We start from the raw sequence: 25,735 nt of genomic DNA on the forward strand, positions 1-25,735 counted from the left end.
GTATATTATACAATATACATACAATAATGTTTTATGTTTATTTTATTTTAATTTCCTTAAATATTCAACTGTATTATTTAATATGTTTGCAAATAAATTAAATTGAAATAAAAAATTAATGCATTTTATGTTCTGTCTACGATTTCGATGAATATTTAATCAATTTGTTTACGTTTAACTGTATCACTGTTATGTTTTATGCTAGTCAATTTAATTGAATTGATTTAACTATTGCAATTTTAATTGGGCCTCATAAGAAGGCTCAGAGGCACACAGCGGGCGATGAAACGAGCTATGCTAGGACTATCTCTGCGTGATCGAATCAGAAATGAAGATATCTGCGAATGAACCAAAGTGACCGACAGTTTAACGTGTCGCGAAGCTGAAGTGGCAATGGGCGGGGCACATAGTTCGAAGAGCCGATGGACGGTGGGGTCCCAAGGTGCTGGAATGGCGACCCCGCACTAGAAAGCGCAGTGTTCGACCCCCCACCAGGTGGACTGACGACATTAGGCGTGTCGCAGGGATTCTCTGGATGCAGGCGGCTCAGGATCGTGATGTTTTGAAGTCCCTGCAAAAGGCCTATGTCACGTTTATTCAATATCAGCAACATCTGCTTTTTATTTACTCCTCGGTCTAACTACAGACTACTAACCAGACCTACCTCGGTATATATATGTAACTTTTCTGTCAAAGTGTAATTTAAAATGTCAAAACTCAAAATGAAAATAAATCAACGATAAACACGTATGGTCACACCATTAGTATATTAATCTATGGGTCACACCGCTCGAGGATATTAGATTCCCAACCATGAAAGAATGGAAAATGTTACTAGAAGTTCATAAATTGTTAATTATCGTGTTAGAGATCAATAAAAAAAAAATAGAGACTTGATTCAAATGTTTTATTAAACTTTTTAAACGTCCGTGAACGCCATAAAGTTTGTCTGTGCCATTACGTCAACTGTCAAGTGTCAATGTCAAGCAACAGCAAGTTTTGTTTGAGTTTGACGTTTGTGTAGGGTTCCCAACTTAGGGGTTATCCCCCCAGATTTAGGGGGCAAATAAGTGCGATGGGACTTTTTGACTGTTTATTATTTTGAAATTGATAATAATAATATTTCTTTCTTGACCTAGCGACTTATAACGACATATGATACTATTATTATTCTACAACCACTCTGTGGTGACTGGCGGCAATTTTTATCCAATAAAAAAAATTCTCAACATGTATGATTTCAAAAATCTGAATCTCTGGTGAAGACGTAATATTTTATATTAATACATAAAGACAACATTATGAATTTATATTTTTCAGGTGGACAAGTCAATAGTTAAGGCGACGCTAGGGGTTTTGGACACAAACTTTAGGGATAAATATTTCTGAGAATTGGTAACACTGAGTTTTGTTTAAGTATGACGTTTGTGTTTTTACGCCTTTCAGTTTCAATTTCACCTGTTTCAGTGTAAAATTGTATAGTTTTTAATTTTAACATTCTCCAAACCTGTTGCGTTTTTAATATTCGCACCGAAATTAGGTAAGCTACTATTTCTAATATTTCCATACCTATACCATATAAACCTGTGAGTCAAAGGAAACTGATTTGAAGCAAAATATCGGTACTATTTAGTTTTACGTGTTTTAATTAAAACTGCAACGTCAAGAAAAAACCGGCAGTGTTTTTGGAAAAATTAAGTTTTTGTGTGCATTTTAAGAAATTAAATATCACGTGTCTCAATCGGTGAAGGAAAACATCGTGAGGAAACCTGCGCATACCAGAGAATTTCTTAATCTCTGCGTGTGTGAAGTCTGCCATTCCGCGTTGGGCCAGCGTGGTGGACTATTGGCCTAACCCCTCTCATTCTGAGAGGAGACTTGAGCTCAGCAGTGAGCCGTATATGGGTTGATAATGACGACGATTTATATTATTATTAAAAACATATATAGATATATAGATTTTTATTAAAATCGGTATATTTCGGACACTAATTCCAAGTACTCTAAGAAATTAATATTGTTTGTATTACATTTGATATGAGTCAATTAACTAAATTAAATGCCATACTGACTACTTTAGTATTTTAGTTGAGTACAAACAATTTTTGGGCGGTAAGTCTAATCTAATAAAAATATTGATCGCCCGAGCAATTAGTATTCATCATGATGATTGGTAAGAAGAGTAATCTTAAGTTAAGTTATCTTTGGGCTTCAGACAGTGTAGCCGAGTAATATTTTAGTATGATTTAGAGTAATTTAGTATAATCAGATAATATAGAATATGTTCCTTTGGTATGATTTAAGATATAATACCGGGCTGTGTCCGGGACACAACTGTTCCAATATAAATCATCCTGTCATATGTTCCTTATGGAACATATTCTCTATAGTCTGATTATACTTAATTTCATTCAAAGGTTAAAAAACTAGGAGTCTCCCCAACTCCCTGTCATCTTCTTCTTCTTCTTTCTTCCTGGGCCTTTTCTGCACTTGGACATTTGTGGTTGGCCGTTGTACGTAGGTCCCTTTGGTGCTGGTCCCCGCCGGAGTTACTCCAGCCAGCCGAGCTCGCTCCAGAAACTTAGCAGGCCGCCCAGGTCGCCGAACGCCTCACGGAGTGTTGCTGGGGATCCAATGTGTGCGCGTTGTTCTCTCATATTCCCTCTATTGAAGAGGCATGTTTTTAATTCCAACCCGTCAATTGTTTCAGATAACAATTCAGTATACAAATAAACCTTTACATAAATCTTCTTATAAGTAACTTTGTGATGACCAACCTGGGACAGCGTGACTTACACATTGTAGAAGAGCATGATGAAGACAAACAGACAGAATCAGAAGAAACTGTACACAGTGGTCACGCAGTTGTTGTGAAAACTGAAGACAGTCTTGATTCTATGTCGGCTGATAGAAACATGGGAGTTAACGAAGAATATGATGAACTGGTTGCAACTCACGGACAGCACTCAGTGCCTGAGGAGAACAACATTGAGTTGGAGTCAAAGCTACTGGCTGATGCTCTCCGGGAGGTTCTCCAAGGGACTCGAGCTTCAAACTCCGTAGTTGCAGACCAGTTGGTCAAACTACAGGATGTGTTGAAGGATGAAAGTACTACATTCGGGTGTACTCTTTGCGGTGAGGAGTTTCCCCATGAAGAGGAGTACAATGCTCATATGGACATGCATGCTCAGGTGAGACAGATATCAGTTATTCTGATACAATTTATGTAATTTTACTTTTGGTTATTATTTTAATTTCATGTATTTGTTTTTGTCTTGTAGGAAAGCGATGGAAATACTGAGTGTGGAACGTCAGAAGAGTGTGAGCCTCGCACAGCTGTGAGCTCTGGCTGGAATTCGTATCCTCCCACAGACTTGGATCGACCTTCAGGTAAACATTGAAAATCTCATTTATCTCTCCAATACCACAGTACCACAACATAAATGTCTCATGTTCCATCTATGTTTTGTATGGATGTTATGGATCTTAGCTGTACCAGTGTGGTCTGTTACCACAAAAATAATAGCTTCATCATTATCAGCCCTCTTTAAAAGATGCTCCTATGTTTTGTACGGATCTTACGTATGTTAGCTCTGTCAGTGAACCAACTCGGTAGTTAGCAAGGACACAATATTCTAGTAAAAGAGATTACTTAAATATAATCTTTGTACAGGAAAGCTAAATTGCTAGGCGTTACGTCTTTGTCAGTAGGGTGGTAACTACCCACGGCCGAAGCCTCCCAACAGCCAGACCTGGAGCAATTAAGAAAACCTCAACCTGCCCAGCTGAGGATCGAACCCAGGACCTCCGTCTTGTAAATCCACCGCGCATACCACTGCGCCACGAAGGTCTCTCAAAATTGAATTGAACACACTGCCAGTAACACAGTGGGTAGTGATCCACGGCTGTGGGTTCGATTCCCACAACTGGAAAGTATTTGTGTGATGAGCATGGGTGTTTTCCAGTGTCTGTGTGTATTTATACATTATATAAGTATTTATATGTAGTATATAAATGTATATTAATATTATAATATCAACTATCTTAGCACCCATAACACAAGCACTGTATGCTTACTTTGGGGCTAGATAGTGATGTGTATTGTTTAAGTATATTTGTTTATTTATTATTTATTAACATCTAGGTAGTTGAAATGTAGGTTAATGATGAATCAGCTAATGTATGATCCACAAACAACACGAGTGATTGGAACATGACTACATGTTATGTGATAAGTTGCAGACATGGCATCTTTATTCTCAACTATCGGACGCCCGCGACTTCGTCTGCGTGAAACCCTACTACTACTCCTACCCCTACCCTACCCTACCCCTACCTTACCCCTACCCTACCCCTACCCCTATCCTACTACCCCTGTGGTAGGGACCATGCGACGGCGACTGAAGTTTAAAAAATGGAGTAACTTCTCCCGTTTTCTCAACATTTCCCTTCACTGCTCTGCTCCTATTGACGGTAGCGTAATGAAAAGTATACTTTAACCTGCCCAGGAGTATGAAGAATAATTGTACCAAGTTTTGTTAAAATCCGTTGAGTAGTTTTTGTTTCTATAATGAACATACCACGCGACGGAAGCTTAAAAAATTGAGTAACTTCTCCCGTTTTCCCAACATTTCCCTTCACTGCTCTGCTCCTATTGATCGTAGCGTGATGAAAATTATATTATAACCTGCCCAGGAATATGAAGAATAATTGTACCAAGTTTCGTTAAAATCCGTCGAGTAGTTTTTGTTTCTATAAAGAACATACAGACAGACAGACAGACAAACAGACAGACAGACAGACAGACAAAAATTTTACTGATTGCATTTTTGGCATCAGTATCGACCACTAATCACCCCCTGATAGTTATTTTTGAAATATATTTCATGTACAGAATTGACCTCTCTACAGATTTATTATAAGTATAGAAGATGACACCTTGTACGCGCTCAAATAAATATTTTTTGCATATATTGTGTTTCGCAACTTCCCTCCATCGGCCTGCGTGCTGTAAATCGAATTGTTTTCACGCGGGGCATTTTAGGGATCCGCACTTAAAGGGTCAAACGGCACCCTATCACTAAGACTTCGCTGTCTGTACGTCACCACATTGTATCTCAAAAACCGTGATGCGAAATTTTCACAGGTTATGTATATCTGTTGCCGGTTGTTCAGTATTTCCGAACTGAATATCTATGTTCTACTAGCGGACGCCTTCGACTTCGTCCGTGTGGAATTTAGTTTTTCACAAATCCCTCGGGAACCATGGATTTTTGCGGAATAAAAAGTAGTCTATGTGTTAATCTAGGCTATAATATATCTTAATACCAAATTTCAGCTAATTCGGTTCAGTAGTTGAGGCTTGAAAGAGTAACAAACATTCTTATCATCATAATCATCAGTTTTCGCAAATCTCGGGAAACCATGGATTTTTTCGGGATAAAAAGTAGCCTATGTGTTAATCCAGAGTAAAATCTATTTCCATTCCAAATTTCAGCTAATATAGAGTAACGAACATCCAAACATCCATACAAGTATCTCCATCTCCTTTTCCGACGTCCTCTTTTTCCTCAGTAATAGAGTAGTTAGTTAGTTATTGTGGAATAAATTGAGGATGTGATAACTGCCAAATCAAAATGAATGTGTTTATGGATAGATATAAGAAGCACAATGATAAAGGAAAAAGTATCAAAATACTTGGACTTTGCTCACGAGATTACGTCCATGTGGAATGTTGAGTCAGCTATTATTGTTCCGATAGTTGTTTCAGTCAATGGTCTTATAGCGAAAAGCTTCGACCAACACCTTAAGAAGCTTTCGCTTAACTGTTGGATCAAGAGTCGGATACAAAAGGCAGTGATTCTTGAGACGGCGCGTATTGTGAGGAGGTTCCTCACTCTGGAGCCCTGACCACCGGTTGCTTGGGCACTCAAATGTCCAGCAGCGGGAGGGTTAAATTTTTTTTATAAGTTTTTAATAGTGTATTCTGTATATATTTTATGTATAACATTGTTAAAAATTGAAAAAAATGGAGTTTAAATAAATGAAAGTACTATAAAACAAACACAAATACAAAAAAAAAACAGAATATTATAATAGATATTAAGAGGGCTCCCATATTATAAACGTGATTTTTTTGGCTGTTTTTAATTAATTTCATAATATATAGATATTTTGTTACGTATTAATTGTATCAAACGAATATTTTGTTTCAGTTGTCCCACTGCCTGCGCTCCTTGCTACCACAGAAGATGATGCAATTGAGGAAATTAATCCAGCACTTGATATTAGAGATGAATTACACGACCAGCCCTCTGCCACCAACAATCAAACTAAGACAGACATTAAAGTATTCACAAATTGTGAAGTCAAATTATATGATATATTAAAAGAACCTCAATCAAGAAGATTTGTTAGCTTTTGCGACAATAAAACTAAAACAGACATAAAATCTAAAGTATTCACTAATTGTGTAGTCAAATTATATGATATATTTAAAAAACCAGATATGTCACAAAAAATTATGAGCTCTAGTGCCAGGCTACATGCTGATACATCCTCTATAGAGTCTCATCGTCAGGCAACAAGTGAGCATGACTTCACCGGGACACGCAACAAACATAACAAATCAAACACTTTGCAAAGTGAAACTGATTGCTTGAATAATGGCAGTAGTATACAATTTACCAACTCATCTGTAAACAGTTTACACGAACTTAATGAAAAGAAATGCTATACTTGTGATGTTTGCGGAAATATGTTTAAACATAAAAGATCCTTAGTTACACACATAAAATCTCACACTGCAAGAAAAACGTTCGTTTGCAAGATTTGTCAATTCAAATCAATCTACAAAGGATCCTTGTTTATACACATGCGAACTCACACTGGTGAGAAGCCTTATTCTTGTAAGTTGTGCAAGTATACAGCTGCTCGAAGTCATCACTTAGTTACACATATGCGAATTCACACTGGTGAAAAACCTTATTCCTGTAATTTGTGCGAGTATAGGTGTGCAGTTAGTTCTGCCCTAGTGAGACATATACGTACTCACACTGGTGAAAAGCCATATTCCTGTCAGTTATGCGAGTATAAATCTGCAGATAGAGGTGACTTAAGGAAACATGTGCGAATTCACACTGGTGAAAAGCCATATTCTTGCGAGTTATGTGAATATAAATCTAGTTTTAAACAATGTTTAGTGAAACATGTGCGTTCTCACACTGGTGAAAAACCAATACCAAAAAGTTTTACTTGTGACATTTGCAATAATGTGTTTCAAGATAAAAGGGTCTTACGTAAACACATGAAGTCACACATTGGAAAGAAAATATTCACTTGTAAGCTTTGTCCTTACAAATCCACCTACAAAACTAGCTTAGTTGTTCATATACGAACTCACACTGGCGAAAAGCCTTATTCGTGTAAATTATGCAGCTTTAAATGTGCGGTTCCTGGTAGTTTATTATCACATATGCAGACTCATACTGGTGAAAAACCTTTTTCTTGTAAGTTGTGCAACTATAAAGCTGCTCGAAATCATCATTTAATTACACATATGCGAACTCACACCGGCGAAAAGCCTTATTCCTGTAATTTGTGCGAATATAGATGTACAGTGGGTAATGCGTTAGTGGTACATATGCGGACTCACACTGGTGAAAAACCTTATTTCTGTCAGTTATGTGAGTATAAATCTGCAGACAAAAAAAGCTTAGTGTCACATGTGCGAATTCACACTGGTGAAAAGTGGTGTTGTCAATTGTGCGCGTATAAAACTACACACGGAAGGAACTTATTGCGACATATGCGTACTCACACTGATGAAAAGTCTTATTATTGTGATTTGTGCGATTATCAGTCTAGTACTAAAAGTTACTTATCAATACACATGCGTTCTCACACAGGTGAAAAACCATACGCATGTAATTTATGCGAGTACAAATGTAGTCACAAAGGTAGCCTCGTGGGTCATATGCGCACTCATACTGGTGACAAAACGCCAAAACCATACTCATGTAGTATATGTAAGCGCAAATTTTCTGATAGTAGTCACTTAAGAGTACATATGCGGATTCACACTGGTGAGAAACCATACGCTTGTAAGTTATGCGAGTACAAATGTTCAGATAATAGTAACTTACGTAGACATGTTATGCAAAGACACACTGGTGAAAAGCCATTCGCTTGTGACTTATGCGACTATAAAGCTTGTCAGAAAATTAGCCTTGTGTATCATTTGCGAAAACATTATTAAAGCAATCTTCTTATTAGTCAACTAGTAGACGCCGCGCGGTTTCACCCGTGTGGTTCCCGTTCCCGTAGGGATACGGGGATAAAATATAGCCTATAGCCTTCCTCGATAAATGGGGCTATCTAACAATGAAAGAATTTTTCAAATCGGACCAGTATTTCCTGAGATGAGAGCGTTCAATCAAACAAACAAACAAACTCTTCAGCTTTATAATATTAGTATAGATGTGAGCAGAATTGCACACGAAATTCGATCAAGGTAAGCATTAGGTGGGCAGGTAACTGTGTTTTAACCGACTTCATAAAAAGGAGAAGGTTCTCAATTCGATGAGTATGTTTTTTTTATGTAACTCATAATTTTGTAATTTATTAACCAATTTTAAAAATTGTTATTATTTGAAAGATTGGTCCAGATTGGTCCCACTTAAATTTTAAGAAAATCGGTTCAGTAGGTTAGTAGGTTTTGTGTTCAAATCAAAATAAGTGAACGAAATCGCATATGCAGTAGCGTTTACAGTCACAATGCTACGAGGTCATTAAAATCAGAAAATAAAATCTTGTAAAAATCATTACCAATCAGAGACTCTCTTCTACATTGTTTTGTAAACTATCAGGTACGGGATTGTAGCGAAATATATCAAAATAGTGGATAGGCCAACCGTAGTTTGTATGTTCATTTTATCCTACTAATATTATAAACGCGAAAGTTTGTATGGATGTTTGGGTGTTTGTTACTCTTTAACGCCGCTACTACTCAAAAGATTTGGCTGAAATTTGGAATGGAAATAGATTTTACTCTGGATTGACACATAGGCTACTTTTTATCCCGAAAAAAATCCATGGTTTCCCGAAAAACTGATGATTTTGATGATATGAATATTTGTTACTCTTTCACGCCTCGACTACTGAACCGAATTAGCTAAAATTTGGTATTAAGATATATTATAGCCTGGATTAACACATAGGCTACATTTTATCCCGGAAAATTCCATGGTTCCCGAGGGATTAGTGAAAAACTAAATTCCACGCGGACGAAGTCGCAGGCGTCCGCTAGTTGGATATAAAAATAGAATTTGTAAATTTTATTGTAATTAAAATATCAACACTGCTGTTTATATAGCGTGTCGCAGACATTCGCTGGATGCAGGCTCAGAATCGTGATGTTTGGAAGTCCCTACAAAAGGCCTATGTCCTGCAGTGGACGTCCATCGGCTGATATGATGATGATGATGATGATGAATTTATATCTAATGTGATATTGTATTAAATAGTTTTATATATTGATAGATATTTTTTAATTTTCTTTGTATGTTTAATTTGTTAATTTAATAATAAATGTTAATTTAATTTTATTAATGTAAATAAAAAATATTTTTCAGATCGTCGCCATTACTTGATTATTTAAGACCAAATAAATAACTTTAACTAATAAAATAAAAAGCTTTTTTTTTGTTTCTAGGCTTGATCAGCAATCAGTCGACAGACTATATGCCGTAATCGGATTATATTTATTTATTTATAATACCTTTATTGCACAGAAAATAAAATAACATAAGAACATATACATTTTTAGGCAAAAGGCGACCTTATCACTAAAAGTGATCTCTTCCAGGTAACTTAAACATAAATAATCTAAATATCCTGTGAGATGGGAAATTGCAATACAATAAATAATAAATACTATTCATAAATAATAATAACTAATAGTGATAGGATAAAATGTCGTTGACAGACCTGCAGCTTAATTCACTATCTTTGACGTATACTAGTTGACATTCGAGAACCAGGCAAGTTGCTTCGGTCGTGTCGTAAGCGACCTTTTTTCGCTATCAAGTCGTTCCGTACGCAATATGCTCGAAATGCCTCAACTAATCGGGTACTGTCGATGCTCAATTCGTTGATTGCTCAGCGGATATTTTTGATATAAAACTTCATGTATTTATTGATATTGTAAACAGCTGTGAATTTTAATTTTAATTTTTATGGAAATATGCAATTTATGTGTTTGTATTGTATAGTGATTATATTGTAATTTGTTTATCTGTTATATTGTAAGTCTGTACTTTGTATGCGTTTTGGCTTAGCTGTAAGCATACTAAGGATATATAATAAATAAATATACGAAATTGACATTCTATAACGAACTAGCGGATGCCCGTGACTTCGTCCGCATGGAAATTAATGTACTTTCAACCCCTATTTCATCCCTTTAGTGGTAGAATTTTGAAAAAAAGAAAACCTTGAATTATATTTTGTATTTTTTATATGATTTATGAACAAATTTCTTAAAAGTGTAACTCTAAAAATGAAGGACTTTCCATACAAATTTTCATATCCTATTAACCATTAGGCTTACAATTTATCAAAATCCTTTCTTAGGGGATGCCTACGTCATAGTACCTTTATGCATGTAAAGTCTCAGCCCGATCGGTTGAAAATTGACAAAGTTTAATACAAATTTTCATCCCTTACCCCTTGGGGGTAGAATTGATCAAAATTCTTAATGGATGCCTACGTCATAACCTCTACCTGCATGCGAAATTTCAGCCCAATCCGTCCAGTGGTTTGGGCTGATAGATCACTATGTCAGGCAGTTATATATATTTAGATGTCATCCGGTGCTTACTGATAGATATCACACAGTCTAACCAACTAACTGGACCTGTTGAGACTAACTGGACTGCGTACTCCCGACGTAAAAACGAGTCAAGCAGGAAGGGTATAGTGTATGCCAGTGTCTTTCTCTAATAGGGTGACCATATATTATAACGCATATGACAAACGCTGTGACACTTGACAAATTGACAAAGAATTGCCAGTGGAAAAAATCTATAATATAAAAATGAATCGCAAAATGCGTTGGTAAGCGCATAACTCAACAACGCCTGGACCAATTTGGCCAAATCTTTTTTTAAAATGTTCGTTGAAGTTCAAGGATGGTTTTTACGGCGAGAAAAATTAGAATTATTGCTGGAAAAACCCTAAAAATAGCCCTTTTCTTTTTCCCATACAAATGATTTGTAACTAAAACGTAGTCAGTTTGAGCTTTATTGCTATGGTATAAAGTTCATATTAATAATAATTAGAAAACGGGGTAGGGGTAGGGTAGGGGTAGTTGAGAGTTTCACGCGGACGAAGTCGCGGGCATCCGCTAGTTTTAAATAATAATGTTTTATTTTAATTATTTTAAGTATATCTAGCAAAATATTAGAAAACATTACAATATGAACTTAAATTAATTATAAATAAGTAATAAAACATGTGAGCCGTGATAGCCCAGTGGATATGACCTCTGCCTCCGATTCCAGAGGGTGTGGCTTCGAATCCGGTCCGGGGCATGCACCTTCAACTTTTCAGTTGTGTGTATTTTGAGAAATTAACATCACGTGTCTCAAACGGTAAAGGAAAAACATCGTGTGGAAACCTGCATACCAGAGAATTTTCTTAATTCTCTGCGTGTGTGAAGTCTGCCGATCCGCATTGGGCCAGCGTGGTGGACTATTGGCCTAACCCTAATTTTGAAAGGAGACTCGAGCTCAGCAGTGAGCCGAATATGGGTTGATAACGAATAAAACATGTGTTTAAGATGATTTCTTACGAAAAGCTTTTAATGAAAAAAAAAAATCATTTTTTTAAGGATGACAATATGAAAGAACGTGAACACACCCTTCGAGCTTCCTTGTCAGGTCGGATTTGCCTCCCTAAAAGTCCAAAGGAAAATAGATTTTAACAACTTAATAATAAAGTTTAATTTCTATTCACACATTTTTCCAGTACGCGTATGTATTAAATCCTTGATTTGATGTTTATTATATCAAGTTGGTATTGGACACGTTGCAAGTTGCACGTATAACATACACAAAAGTTCATTTTTGTTTTTTAACCGACTTCCAAAAAGGAGGAGGAAAAAACATACATACGTTCGGCTGTATGTATGTTTTTTTTATTTTTTTATGTATGTCCAGCGATAATTCCGTCATTTATGGACCGATTTTGAAAATTCTTTTTTGTGTTGAAGGGTGGTCCCATTTTTTAATGTCAGGATCTGATGATAGCATCTTGGAGAAATCGAGAGGAACTTTCGAAAATTGTAGAGACGGCTAGTGCGTTTGTTAGTGTTCCCATAAGGTATTTTAAACCACTACAATTTTATGAAGGTCTGGAGTTGGTCTGATGATGGAGCCAAAATACAGACGATGGAACTCGTCAACGATTAACAGCAGTTACCTTTTGTTTGGGCTTGATTAATTTGTATTGATGAGAACTTTCCACCTACATGGGTTTTGACTGTATTAAGGGTCTGGTGATGAAGACAAAGGATAGTGAAGAGAACTCCTCGACGGTTCACAGTAGCTACCTTGTGTTTGGACTTGATAAATTTGTATTGATGAGAACTTTCCACCTAGAAGGGTTTTGACTGTTTTGACTGTTTGAGGGTCTGGTGATGTAGATGAAGGACAGTTAAGGAAACTCCTCGTTCACAGTAGCTACCTTGTGTTTGGACTTGCTTAATTACCCGACTGCAAGAAGGGTTATGTTTTTCGCGCGTATCTTGTATGTATGTATGTATGTATATATGTATGTATGTATATATGTATGTATGTAATATTCTTTATTACCTCATATCTTCCAAACCACTGAACGGATTTACGTAATTAGGATATCGTTAGATTTGTCTCAATAACCCAAGTGTTCTTAGATAGGTGAAACTAAAAAAAATATAACAAGACGACTGTGAGACGCTATAGACTGGAGGTGAAAAAAAAAATTTTTTCCTAATATTGCAATATGGGTATCAAATTCAAGAGCTTTTTGTGAGGATTCTAAAATGGTATATCATCGCCAAGTTTAAAAAAAACTACAATTAGAAAAACGTTATTTATTAGTTGTCTATACAAAATACGCGAGGCGGAAGACTATAGGTGCGAGCAGGTTTGTGAAGTGAAGTTATAAAATAGACTAAATTAAATATATTGATTATAAAAATCCGCCAAGTGCGAGTCGGATTCGCCCACCGAGCGTTCCGTAGGTTTTTTTGAATATTTGCTTAACCTCGGTTGGACGTATAACTTATCGTACTTTGTAATAAACGTAATAAATAAATCCGAAATTAACCATCTATTGTAACTAAAAAGTGTGAAATAAATAAATTAATTAAACAAATAAAAAAACCCGACTGCATAAAGTACCTAAGTACCTAGAAAACAGTCGGGACCTTTTTAAGGTCCCGACTGTTTTCTAATTGCTTTCTACACTTCTGGACTGAGCTTGTTTTTTTTCTTTTCAGTTTTTTTATACTTTATGCAGTCGGGTTTTTTTATTTGTATAATTAATTTATTTTATATTGATGAGAACTTTCCACCCATATGGATTGTGACTGCATAGGGGATCTGGTAATGAAGACTGAGGATAGTTAAGACCACTTCTCATTAGTTATGATACCTTTCACGTTTTTCTGAATATTCATATTACTTGTGGATAAAGGGGGAGTGAAATTTTAGTGTATGAGTTAAGGTAGAATTATCAAAATTTCCATTGTAGGACTTAGGTACTTATAAGAAAATAACGTTTTAGCTAATTGCTTATTAATTTTTGTTCACACTCAGTAGCTGTATGCTAACACTAAAAATGAAAAAAAAAAAAAAAATAATAAAAAAAAATCAACCGACTTTCAACTCAAAAATTAACCTAAACTAAAAAGTAAAAAACAACATCTTACTTCCCTACCTACCTACCTTCTGATCAGTTTGAAGGCGGTGCCAAGCCAGTGATGTTTTAATTCAAGCCGTTTAACTGTGGTTCTTTCAGAACTCTTTCAGGCTTTAATTTAAAACATGACACAGGATTGGCACCGCCTTCAAACTGATCAGAAGGTAGCACATAAGTAAGATGTTATTTTTTGCTTTTCAATCACGCACAGATACTCCCAAAAGACGTGATAGTGATAGTAGATATGACCTCTGCCTCGGATATGACCAGTCCGGGGCCTGCACCTCCAATTTTTCAGAAGTTCAATATCACTTCTCAAACGGTGCAGGAAAGACATTGTAAGGAAACCGTCATACCTGCGATTTTTTATTTCTCTACGTGTGTGAAGTCTGCCAATCCGCATTGGGCCTGCGTGGTGGGTATTGGCCTAACCCGTCACATTCTGAGAGGAAACTCGAGCTCAGCAGTGAGCCGAATATGGGTTTAACAACCCAATATGAGATTTTAGATACAGTGTTTTGTCATGGCGCGGCAACATTGTACGATAGACATGTATTTTTGGTATATATCCCAACATACCATATGATATGTATACCAATACATAACGCCCATTTTTTTCGTTCTTTACAAGTTAACACTTGACTACAATCTCACCTGATGGTAAGTGATGATGCAATCTATGATAAAAGCTGGCTAACTTGTTAGAAGTAGGATGAAAATCTACACTCCTTTCTATTCATACGACATCGTACCGGAACGCTAAATCACGTGGCGGTACGTCTTTGCCGGTAGGGTGGTAACTAGCCACGGCCGAAGTCTCTCACCAGTTAGTTTTTCCTAAAATTACCTTCTAAAGGACATCGCTAGAGGTTACTTCTCTGTCAACAATATATGATCTTGATCAAATGTGTTCAAACAAACTGCATCTATAGAATCCGTATCATTGTGTTAAAATAACACGTGTGGATAAAATTTGAAGCGCAAGCGAGATCATATTTACCTCATCATCATCATCATCATATCAGCCGATGGACTGCAGGATATAGGCCTTTTGTAGGGACTTCCAAACATCACGATACTGAGCCACCTGCATCCAGCGAATCCCTGCGACTCGCTTGATGTCGTCAGTCCACCTGGTGGGGGGTCGGCCAACACTGCGCTTACTAGTGCGGGGTCGCCATTCCAGCACTTTGGGACCCCAACGTCCATCGGCTCTTCAAACTATGTGCCCTAATATGTGCCATTTTTACCTAATTGCAAGTAAATTAAAGTTCAAGATATATACCTAATTTCCTATACAAAACAACTAAAGAAAATAAGTTTGCTTTTCCTGAGATTGAAAGCAAAATGTGAGCAAAACATGTATTTTCAAAAAAATTAACTATCGGGAAAAGTTTTACAAATTGTGTATTTTGTATAGTCATAACGAAGCTAACACTTTGAAATGTCATTTACCCAAATATCAGGCTCCTGACTTTTCCAGAATCTGAGATCCAGAACCATTTGTAACCACCAAATTACATATTGCACACTCTTAAGTTAAGTAAAAGTCTAGCGAGGCAGTTGGGGTTAAATAAAAAGCGTAATTGTGTTGCTGATATTGAACTGAATTTGGTGGTTTTAGGGGTTACCTACTTCTCATAAATTCCGACACTGCGCCACTGCTATGTAGTATATAAAAGTATAATGATAAAATTCGCTATCTTATTACCAAAGGCTGTGAGCTTACTTTGGGGCTGAGTACTAAATAATCAATGCAAGAAGAAGAAGAAGAAGAAATATACTTAATTGTACATTAAAAACAAAAATAAACAATAACTTATAATAACACTTAGAAACTAATGTACAAATGGCGGTCTTATCGCTAAAGAGCGATCTCTTCCAGACAACCACTGTGGAAGAGAAAAAAAAAAACGTAAGCACCGATTTGGGTATACGCACACAAAAAATAAGAAAAGTTAAGTAATTTAAATACATAAATATTAAGCAATAATACATAATAATAATACATAGACTATACTTAACTACTTCATACATATATACAAAGAAATACATATATACATACATACATACACACATACATACATACATGAAAACCTGCAACACATAAAAACAAGACGGCATCTAAGGGAAGACACAAAAGAAAAATAAATAAACAAAATAATTCAAAAATAATTGATAAATAAAACATACACATACAAGCGTAATTTGGATTAATAAGTTATATTAAAAGATCAGGGAGGAAAAAAGTGCATGTTGACCAGCCGTTTGAAAGAGGTTAGAGATTGGGCACGCCGAGTGTCTAAGGGCAATGAATTCCAGAGCCGAGCAGCTTTAACAGAAAAGGATTTAGAACAGAAGGAAGTATTATGGGAAGGAATTTTTAAGATTAGGTTGTCTTCGGAGCGAAGGGAGCGACAGTGAGTATCACTTAGAAAGCAAGCAATGCAAGTGTATTGTGTAAGTTTATTTATGTATTGTTGTACTTACTACATAACGAACATAACAATAGTTAATTACAAAAGTTACATCAATTCAATTAAATTGACATGAAATTAATACAGACACAAATTGAGACGGAAGCAAATTGATTAAATATTCATTGAAATTGTAAACATAACATAAATAAACAATATTTACTTCAATTCAATTTATTTGTAAACATATTAAATAATACATTTGAATATTTAAGGAAATTCATTAAAATAAATAAAACATTATTATTGTATGTACGTACAGTAAACACAGCGATCCCTTTAAGGGGTGTTAGTAGACCAGATGCTCTCTGGTCATAAGCTATCTACCAGAGAGCATCTGGTAGATCGCGCAAAGATTTACCGATTTTGAAAAAAAAATATATTTTCCTTTTTTTAAGAAATATGAGTAAACGCTCCTTTAAAGATTAAAATGGATTTAATCGTCGTATTTGTTGTCAAATTATTTTGACACAGTTACGAGTAGTTTATTTTAAAATATAATCAATTAGGTTTGTACTTGCACTGGACTTGTTTGACGAGAACAAGGTGCGTACATTATTTCTAACCTGCCCACCTAATGTTTACCCTGGTCGAATTCCGTGTGCAATTCTGCTCACATTGACTTATAAGAATAATGGTTTAATAGTGTTTTCACATGTGAGTCGCTAAGTTAATTTTCTGACGGGCTTTGAACTCGCAAAAATCACAAGCGAATGGCTTTTCACCAGTGTGAATTAGCGTATGTTTCGATAAGCTATTTTTATCTGCACATGTTAACTTGCAAAACTTACAAGCGTATGGCTTCTCACCAGTGTGTCTTCTAATGTGTACCAATAAGTGACTACCATAAGAAAATTGACGCTTGCATATATCACAAGAATATGGCTTTTCACCAGTGTGAGTGCGCATATGACCTAGATTCTGCTTGTGCTTACATTTAATTATTAAAAATATATTAAAATTAAATTAAATAAATTAAAATTTAAATTCGCATAAATTACAAGCGTATGGTTTTTCACCACTGTGACAGCGCATGTGTATCAATAAGTTATTTTTAGTACCTACCTTTATAATCGCACAAATCACAAGAATAAGACTTTTCACCAGTGTGAGTACGCATATGTTGCATTAAGTTCCTTTTCTTTGTACTTTTATATGTGCACAACTGACAACAATGTGGCTTTTCACCAGTGTGAATTCGCACATGTAACAATAAGCTTTTTTTGTCTGCAGATTTATACTCACATAACTGACAGAAATAATAAATAATGAAACTGAAATAAATAATGCTTACCTTGATCGAATTTCGTGTGCAATTCTGCACACATCTATACTAATATTATAAAGCAGAAGAGTTTGTTTGTTTGTTTGATTGACAGCGCTCATCTCAGGAAATACTGGTCCGATTTGAAAAATTCTTACATTGTTAGATAGCCCTATTTATCGAGGAAGGCTATAGGCTATATTTTATCCCCGTATTCCTACGGGAACGGGAACCACACGGGTGAAACCGCGCGGCGTCTACTAGTTGACTAATAAGAAGATTGCTTTAATAATGTTTTCGCAAATGATACACAAGGCTAATTTTCTGACAAGCTTTATAGTCGCATAAGTCACAAGCGAATGGCTTTTCACCAGTGTGTCTTTGCATAACATGTCTACGTAAGTTACTATTATCTGAACATTTGTACTCGCATAACTTACAAGCGTATGGTTTCTCACCAGTGTGAATCCGCATATGTACTCTTAAGTGACTACTATCGGAAAATTTGCGCTTACATATACTACATGAGTATGGTTTTGGCGTTTTGTCACCAGTATGAGTGCGCATATGACCCACGAGGCTACCTTTGTGACTACATTTGTACTCGCATAAATTACATGCGTATGGTTTTTCACCTGTGTGAGAACGCATGTGTATTGATAAGTAACTTTTGGTACTAGATTGATAATCGCACAAATCACAATAATAAGACTTTTCACCAGTGTGAGTACGCATATGTCGCAATAAGTTCCTTTCGTGTGTAGTTTTATACGCGCACAATTGACAACAATATGGCTTTTCACCAGTGTGAATTAGCACATGTGACACTAAGCTTTTTTTGTCTGCAGATTTATACTCACATAACTGACAGAAATAAGGTTTTTCACCAGTGTGAGTCCGCATATGTCTCACTAGGGCACAACTTACTGTACATCTATACTCGCACAAATTACAAGAATAAGGTTTTTCACCAGTGTGAGTTCGCACATGTGAAATTAAGTGACATTTTCGAGCGGCTTTATACTTGCACAACTTGCAAGAAAAGGGCTTTTCACCAGTGTGAGTTCGCATATGTTTCAATAAGTCACCACTAACCGAACATTTAAACTCGCATAACTTACACGAATAAGGCTTTTCGCCAGTGTGAGTTCGCATATGAACAACTAAGCTAGTTTTATAGATGGATTTATATTGACAAACCTTACAAGCGAATATTCTTTCAATGTGGAACTTCATGTGTTTACGTAAGACCCTTTTATCTTGGAACACATTTTTGCAAATGTCACAAGTAAAACTTTTTGGTATTGGTCTTTCACCAGTGTGAGAACGCATGTGTTTTCCTAAGCTTTGGCTAGACCTAAATTTACCCTCGCATACCTTGCAAGAATACGGCTTTTCACCAGTGTGACTTCGCATATGTCTCACCAAGCCACTACGGTCTGCAGATTTAAACTTGCATAACTTACAGGAATAAGGCTTTTCACCAGTGTGAGTCCTCTTATGTGTATTTAGGGCACTACTTACTGTACATCTATACTCGCACAAATCACATGAATAAGGTTTTTCACCAGTGTGAGTTCGCATATGTGAAATTAAGTGACATTTTCGAGCGGCTTTATACTCGCACAACTTGCAAGAAAAAGGCTTTTCACCAGTGTGAGTTCGCATATGTAAAACTAAGCAACTATTGTAGTTGGATTTGAATTGACAAAGCTCACAAGCGAACAATTTATTTTTGGTGTGAGACTTTATGTGTTTAACTAAGAGCTTTTTTTCATCATCCTTTAACCTGTCACATTTTTGTGACATCTCAGGTTCTTTATATATATCATATAGTTTGACTATACAATTTGTGAATACATTAAATTTCATGTTTGTTTCAGTTTTATCATCAAAAGAGCTAACATAACTTCTTGATTTCTCTGGTTCTTTCAATATATCATATAGTTTGACTTCACAATTAGTGTATGCTTTGATGTCTGTCTTAGTTATATTGTTGACCTTCGACGACTGGTCGTGTAATTCTTCTCTAATATTTACTGCTTTTTTGTTTTCTTCGATTCCATTATCTTCTTTGGTCACAATTAGCGCCGGCAGTGGGGCGGCTGAAACAAAATATTTCTTATGTTTTTTGCTACAACAAAACACTTGAAGCCGTGATAGCCCAGTGGATATGACCTCTGCCTCTGATTACGGAGGGTGTGGGTTCGAATCTGGGTCGGGGCATGCACCTCCAACTTTTCAGTTGTGTTCATATTAAGAAATTAAATATCACGTGTCTCAATCGGTGAAGGAAACATCGTGAGTGCATACTAGAGAATTATCTTAATTCTCTCGTGATTAAAAACGTTGCAGTGATTGATTATTAGAATGGATCACCAAGATATACCAGCAGAGCTAAAGTAACGATGAGTTCCTCTCAACTCCTAACAGCTATTAATAGACATTGGATTGTATGTACTAGGAAAATGCTAAAATACGCATGAAAACATGCACTAAAAAACCGGCCAAGTGCCGAACAAATAAAATGTAAATACAAACGGTCGTCAATAATTAAATCATACACCTTTCAGGCAAACAAGAATTACAATTAATTCAGGTCGAGGAATACAGAAAACAGAAAAAGTAAGAAACTGGCTAAGTGCCAACCGGGCCACGCGCATTGTAGGGATCCGTAGATTGAATTATAGTTTTAAACCCTTATTTGATGCACAATAACACCGATGATATTTGATGCACAAAAATCATCTTCACTTTGCATGCAGGGGAAGGAACCCCAAAGAAACTTGACAAATTAGCTCTTAAAACTTAATATTTTACAAACGGATCCCCAAATTGGATAAATGTTGATATAGACACCCCCCCCCCTAATCTACAAATAAAGGAGTAAAAATTTTCCAAAAACATTTCTCGATTTTCAGCACGTAAGCCGATTGATGGAAGTTGCGAAACACAACGTATGCAAAAACCGATTTTTATTAGTCACTGTGAATATATGCCAGATCTGCAACTTATCACATAACATAACATGTTTTTGTATGACGCTTATGCAAACCGAGCAAATAACCGAGCGGAGACTGCTACTATACAATATACCTTAAAGGAAAGATTAGCCGATAGACGTCCACAGCTGGACATAGGTCTCTTGCATGGACCTCCAAGCACAACGATCTTGAGCCGCCAGCATCCAGCGGCTCCCTGCAACCCGCTTGATATCCTCGGTCCACCTAGTGGGGGGTCGACCAACACTGCGCTTTCTGGTGCGGGGTGACCATTCCAGCAGCTTGGGACCCCAACGTCCATCGGCTCTTCGAACTATGTGGCCTGCCAACTTCAGCTTCGCGACTCGCTGAGCTATGTCAGTGACTTTGGTTCGTCTGCGGATCTCCTCATTCCTGATTCAATCACGCAGACAAACTCCAAGCATAGCTCGCTCCATCGCCCGCTGAGTGACTTTGACCCTTCTAATAAGGCCCAAGGAGCTATACAATATAAAAATTGACAAATTTCCAATGAGAAATTAATAGGTTTTAAAGGTCGATACCCTGCACTGCACTGTCCAAGTAAAAGAGTGTATTTTTATTATTTTCCTCAAAATTCCGAACAAGCCGGTTTCCGAAAAGGCTTTATAGTACCATAGACCACATCCATACGCTGCGGCAGGTTATACAGAAGTCCCACGAGTATAACCAGCCACTATGCTTAGTGTTTGTGGACTATGAGAAAGTCTTCGATTCGGTGGAAACCTGGGCTGTGCTAAGGTCATTGCAGAGATGCCGAATTGATTACAGGTATATCCAGAAGAGCCGATGGACGTTGGGGTCCCAAAGTGCTGGAATGGCGACCCCGCACTAGTAAGCGCAGTGTTGGCCGACCCCCCCCCCCAGGTGGACTGACGACATCAAGCGAGTCGCAGGGATTCGCTGGATGCAGGTGGCTCAGTATCGTGATGTTTGGAAGTCCCTACAAAAGACCTATGTCCTGCAGTGGACGTCCGTCGGCTGATATGATGATGATGATGGTGATGAGTGAGATTTCCTATGATATAAATATGTTCTCTGCTCACTTACCTGAAGGTTGAGCCAAGTCTGTACAAGACTCGCACACTTGTGACGTCACATACTCAGTATCTCCATCACTTTCCTACAAGACAAACAAATACATGAAATTACTGTCCCTTAACAAATTCATCAGAATTACGGACATCTGTCTCACCTGATGCAAGTCCATATGAGCATTGTACTCCTCTTCATGGAGAAACTCCTCACCACAAAGAGTACACCCAAATGTAGTACTTTCATACTTCAACACATCATGTAGTTTGACCAACTGGTCTGCAACTATTGAGCTTGAAGCTCGAGTCCCTTGGAGAATCTCCCGGAGAGCATCAGCCAGTAGCTTTGACTCCAACTCAGTGTTGCTCTCAGGTACTGAGTGCTGTCCGTGAGATGCAACCAGTTCATCATATTCTTCTTTCACTTCCATGTTTCAGTCAAGACTGTCTCCAGTTTTCACAACAACTGTGTCACCACTGTGTACAGTTTCTTCTGATTCTGTGTATTTGTCTTCATCATTCTCTTCTATACTGTGTAAGTCACTGCGCTGTCCCAGGGCGGTCACCACAAAGTTACTTGTTGGTATTATGCAACAGTTTCATATTTTTATTCTCTTGAATTGTTAACTACAACAAATTATGGATCTGCCTTAATTGATAAAATAAAAGCCCTGATTTTGTAGGATTTTAAAAAGTATTGAAAAAAAAGATTGAAGAACAAATACAGAAAATCGCTAGTCTATACTATTATTATAAAGAGGTAAAGTTTGTGGTATTAAGAGAGAGATTACCTATGAGTACAATGCCAAACATTGCCTATTTATAATATTAGCATAGATAAATAAATAAAATAAAATAAAAAAGCCTTTTATTTTTTCTTATTTACAATTAATTAGGTAATAAGTATTTTAATTTGTTAATTGATAAATTAAGTAATTTTACAATTTTAAAATGTTTATTTATTATATCTTCCCTTTTATTTAAAAGAAGAACCCTTTACGGTGAAGGCCTCCTCCAGGTGCTGCCATTTTGATCGGTCTTTTGCCTACAGTAGCCAGTTTTTGCCGGTAAAATTATTAGCATAGATAAGCCTTAGTTTATAAAATAAGAGCCTTAATTTTCTTAGCAAAAAACTTAGCAAAAAAAATATAGTAATTCTTCACTAGTATAAATTATAAAATAAATAATAATAGTCTATAAAGTCACAAAATCAAAATTGAAGCTCCTCCTCTTCCTTGTGTCATATTTCTCATTACTGAGCATCGTGACCCCTAACACAAACTTGCTTCTAACTATTGCACCATGTGACTCATCATTGAGACTTGCAGAGCCTCATGTAACTTGGTGTCGAAAGTGGCGCAGATTTGGTATAACCAACGCATTGGACTATGTTTTTCGAAGTTTTCTTAAAGAAAATTAAAGCAGAGGGTTCCAAATGAAACTAAATCTGAATAAAACTTTGCACTAATACTACCCCTACCCTACTCAAACCCTTTCCTATCTCTAACCTACCCCTACCCTACACTAAGTATCTTATGTCCGTGACCTGGTTTTAAGCTACCTCTCCACTAATTTTCAGCCAAATCTGCCTAGCCATTTTTGAGTTACAAATAGTGTAACTAACAAGACTTTCTTTTACAGAAAATGTGACAATCTAAATTCTAAAGTTATATTAGTACAGAATGCTTAAAATTAGTACTTCTTCCAATACAACAACCTAATAGACATAGCAGGCATAAAGCCATACAATGCATTTTTTTTTGTATTTGATATCTGCAATCAGTTGTTAGCAGGTGAGTTGTGGTTTAGTGCAGTTTCTGACAGGCAAGCCACAGCTCTGCTGTCAACTACTCATCGAGCATGTCAAATTAGCCCTTGACTACAATCTCACCTAATGGTAAGTGATGATGCAATCTAAGATGGAAGCGGACTGACTTGTTGGGAGGAGGATGAAAATCCACACCCCTTTCGGTTTCTACACGGCATCGTACCGGAACGCTAAATCGCTTGGCAGTACGTCTTTGCCGGTAGGGTGGTAACTAGCCACGGCTGAAGCCTCCCACCAGCCAGACCTGGACAAACTAAGAAAATCTCAATCTGCCCAGCCGAGGATCGAACCCAGGACCTCCGTTTTGTAAATCCACCGCGCATACCACTGCGCCACGGAGGCCGTCAAACAGATAGTTGGCATTTCCAGATATTGGTAGGTTTCGTCGCGAGTAAACCAAGGGGCATTAGTAATAGTCCATAAGTATACTATTCTTTACTTCTTGCACTGTTTCTATATCAGTAAAGCTGGAGCAGGTGTGCAAAATATTGTATCCCTTTGAATTTTCTTTAAGCTTAATATTATAAACTGACGTGACCACGTATCAAACAAGTTAAAAAAAATGCAATTTTTCAGTACCTATATGATTCTATTGCTCTCTCGTAGCGATGCCAAACAATTTGCAAGCACGATCTTATCTAAAATATTTCTTTATGATGTAGAGTTGCTTGGAATAGGCACACAGAAGATAGACCGGTAAATGATATTGTTTTTAATATAATATGCCTACCTTATTAAAAAAGAAAATTGTCGTTTCATGAATTCCCTACATAGATAATATACTTTAAAATTACTCCTTAACCTAACTTGCAGAAATTAGAAAACAATTGAAATTAAAAATTAATTTCGTGAAAAACAGAGGAAAGAACACCACAACTGTCAATCACAAACGTCAAACTCAAATGAAGCTGTCATGTCAATCACTCAATGTCAAGCACAGATTAATAATTAAATAGATACACATGTCAAGTCATGAAATATTATCTTGTCTTTGACTTTGATCATAGAGTATAAAATCACTACGTTTTGTCTTTAGTTCGGACTACTTTCGTATGCTTCATTTGTCGTCTGTGTTAGTATGTATTTTATGCATAGATTTACGATTCGGTACAAGTATTATAAGCGAGTACGAACGATTTTTGGGCGGATTTTTCAAAAATTGTGAGTCACGTCTAGCACAAACGTCAAATGAAGTTCGGACTACTTTATTTAGTCGAGCACGAACAATTTTTGGGCGGTGAATCCAAAAATTGTTAGTACTCTACTAAAATACTAAAGTAGTCCGAACTAGGCTTAAGTACCACTAACCCAAAGATAAAATTAATATCACTAACCTGAAGAAACCCACTAAAAGGTAAATACTAGTCCATAGAACTCAGAAAATTCGGCTTAGTAATAAATACAAATAAACCGAGAAAGCTGAATTTCGGAAGTGGCGCGAGCCTAGAAAAGCTTAATTTCAAGTTCTCAACTAAGATTTCTGTGCCGCTTACTTGAAAAGTGTTGAATTATTTTTTTTTACCCGGCGAAGCTAAAGGAAGGATAATGATTTTGGCAGTCTCTGTATGTATGTATATTTGTTCCACAGTAACACCCAAACTACTGGACCGATTTTATTGAATGAGATGTTATAAGATTCGTTTTATTGGCCCAGTGACATAGGCTATATAAATATCAAATGAAAAAGTCAAAACAAGATGACTAAATTGCTCCGCGAGAAATAATACATAACTATAACTTTTTTTTTTAATATTTGTCATATCTTCTTATAATATGACTAATATTCCCATTCCCCTCCAACTAGTCGGGAAAGACTGTGCTAGGAGTGGGTACGACAATAGACCAATGGGGCGGGGATCGAACCACCACTCGGTGATGAGTCCGACTGCTCTCACCGTTGAGCTATTGAGGCTATAACTAGTGCGCATTTACTCTTAATGCGTCCGTAATAGCCCAGTAGATATGACCTCGGCCTTCGATTCGGAGGGCGTAGGTTCGAATCCGGTCCGAGGCATGCACCTCCAACATTACATTTGTGTGCATATAAGGAAATTAAATATCACGTGTCTCATACGGTGAAGGGAAAACATCGTGAGGTAAGAAGAAGTTTTAAGTACCTGTAAAAATTAGTTAAAATGTGAAAGACAAAA

The 25,735-nt window shown here is 36.7% G+C and overlaps 3 protein-coding genes across 4 annotated transcripts in view; 1 reads left to right on the forward strand and 2 right to left on the reverse strand.

The window, feature by feature from the left end:
- On the forward strand, window positions 1-9,635 carry LOC128199553 (zinc finger protein 271-like). The gene is made up of 4 exons (XM_052889585.1): window positions 1-1,540; window positions 2,711-3,191; window positions 3,282-3,390; window positions 6,216-9,635. Exons 2-4 carry the CDS (start codon window positions 2,769-2,771, stop codon window positions 8,255-8,257), a joined length of 2,574 nt encoding a protein of 857 aa, XP_052745545.1. The 5' UTR covers window positions 1-1,540; window positions 2,711-2,768; the 3' UTR covers window positions 8,258-9,635.
- LOC112050788 (zinc finger protein 260-like) overlaps window positions 1-25,735 on the reverse strand; it is a 190,619-nt gene that overhangs the window by 153,429 nt on the left and 11,455 nt on the right. The gene's annotated exons all lie outside the window — the stretch shown is intronic.
- LOC128198009 (zinc finger protein 260-like) lies at window positions 9,761-24,463 on the reverse strand. Of its 2 annotated transcripts, none has more exons than XM_024089136.2 (4): window positions 24,316-24,463; window positions 21,919-22,384; window positions 21,774-21,846; window positions 9,761-19,808 (listed from the first exon to the last, which is right to left on the reverse strand). In XM_024089136.2, exons 2-4 carry the CDS (start codon window positions 22,186-22,188, stop codon window positions 17,989-17,991), a joined length of 2,163 nt encoding a protein of 720 aa, XP_023944904.2. In that variant the 5' UTR covers window positions 22,189-22,384; window positions 24,316-24,463; the 3' UTR covers window positions 9,761-17,988. The 2 variants fall into 2 exon arrangements, with proteins under 2 accessions (XP_023944904.2, XP_023944905.2); XM_024089137.2 differs by lacking the exon at window positions 24,316-24,463 and adding an exon at window positions 24,165-24,282.

Source organism: Bicyclus anynana, chromosome 26, assembly GCF_947172395.1.
Source record: "Bicyclus anynana chromosome 26, ilBicAnyn1.1, whole genome shotgun sequence".
Taxonomy (NCBI): Eukaryota; Metazoa; Arthropoda; class Insecta; order Lepidoptera; family Nymphalidae; genus Bicyclus; species Bicyclus anynana.

Coding starts and splice junctions, on each gene's coding strand:
- LOC128198009 (XM_024089136.2), bottom strand. CDS start 22,188: ATGGAAGTGAAAGAAGAATATGATGAACTGGTTGCATCTCACGGACAG. Junction 21,847..21,918: donor CTCATATGGACTTGCATCAG/GTGAGACAGATG, acceptor TTTGTCTTGTAG/GAAAGTGATGGAGATACTGA. Junction 19,809..21,773: donor AGACTTGGCTCAACCTTCAG/GTAAGTGAGCAG, acceptor ATTTTGTTTCAG/CCGCCCCACTGCCGGCGCTA.
- LOC128199553 (XM_052889585.1), top strand. CDS start 2,769: ATGACCAACCTGGGACAGCGTGACTTACACATTGTAGAAGAGCATGAT. Junction 3,192..3,281: donor ATATGGACATGCATGCTCAG/GTGAGACAGATA, acceptor TTTGTCTTGTAG/GAAAGCGATGGAAATACTGA. Junction 3,391..6,215: donor AGACTTGGATCGACCTTCAG/GTAAACATTGAA, acceptor ATTTTGTTTCAG/TTGTCCCACTGCCTGCGCTC.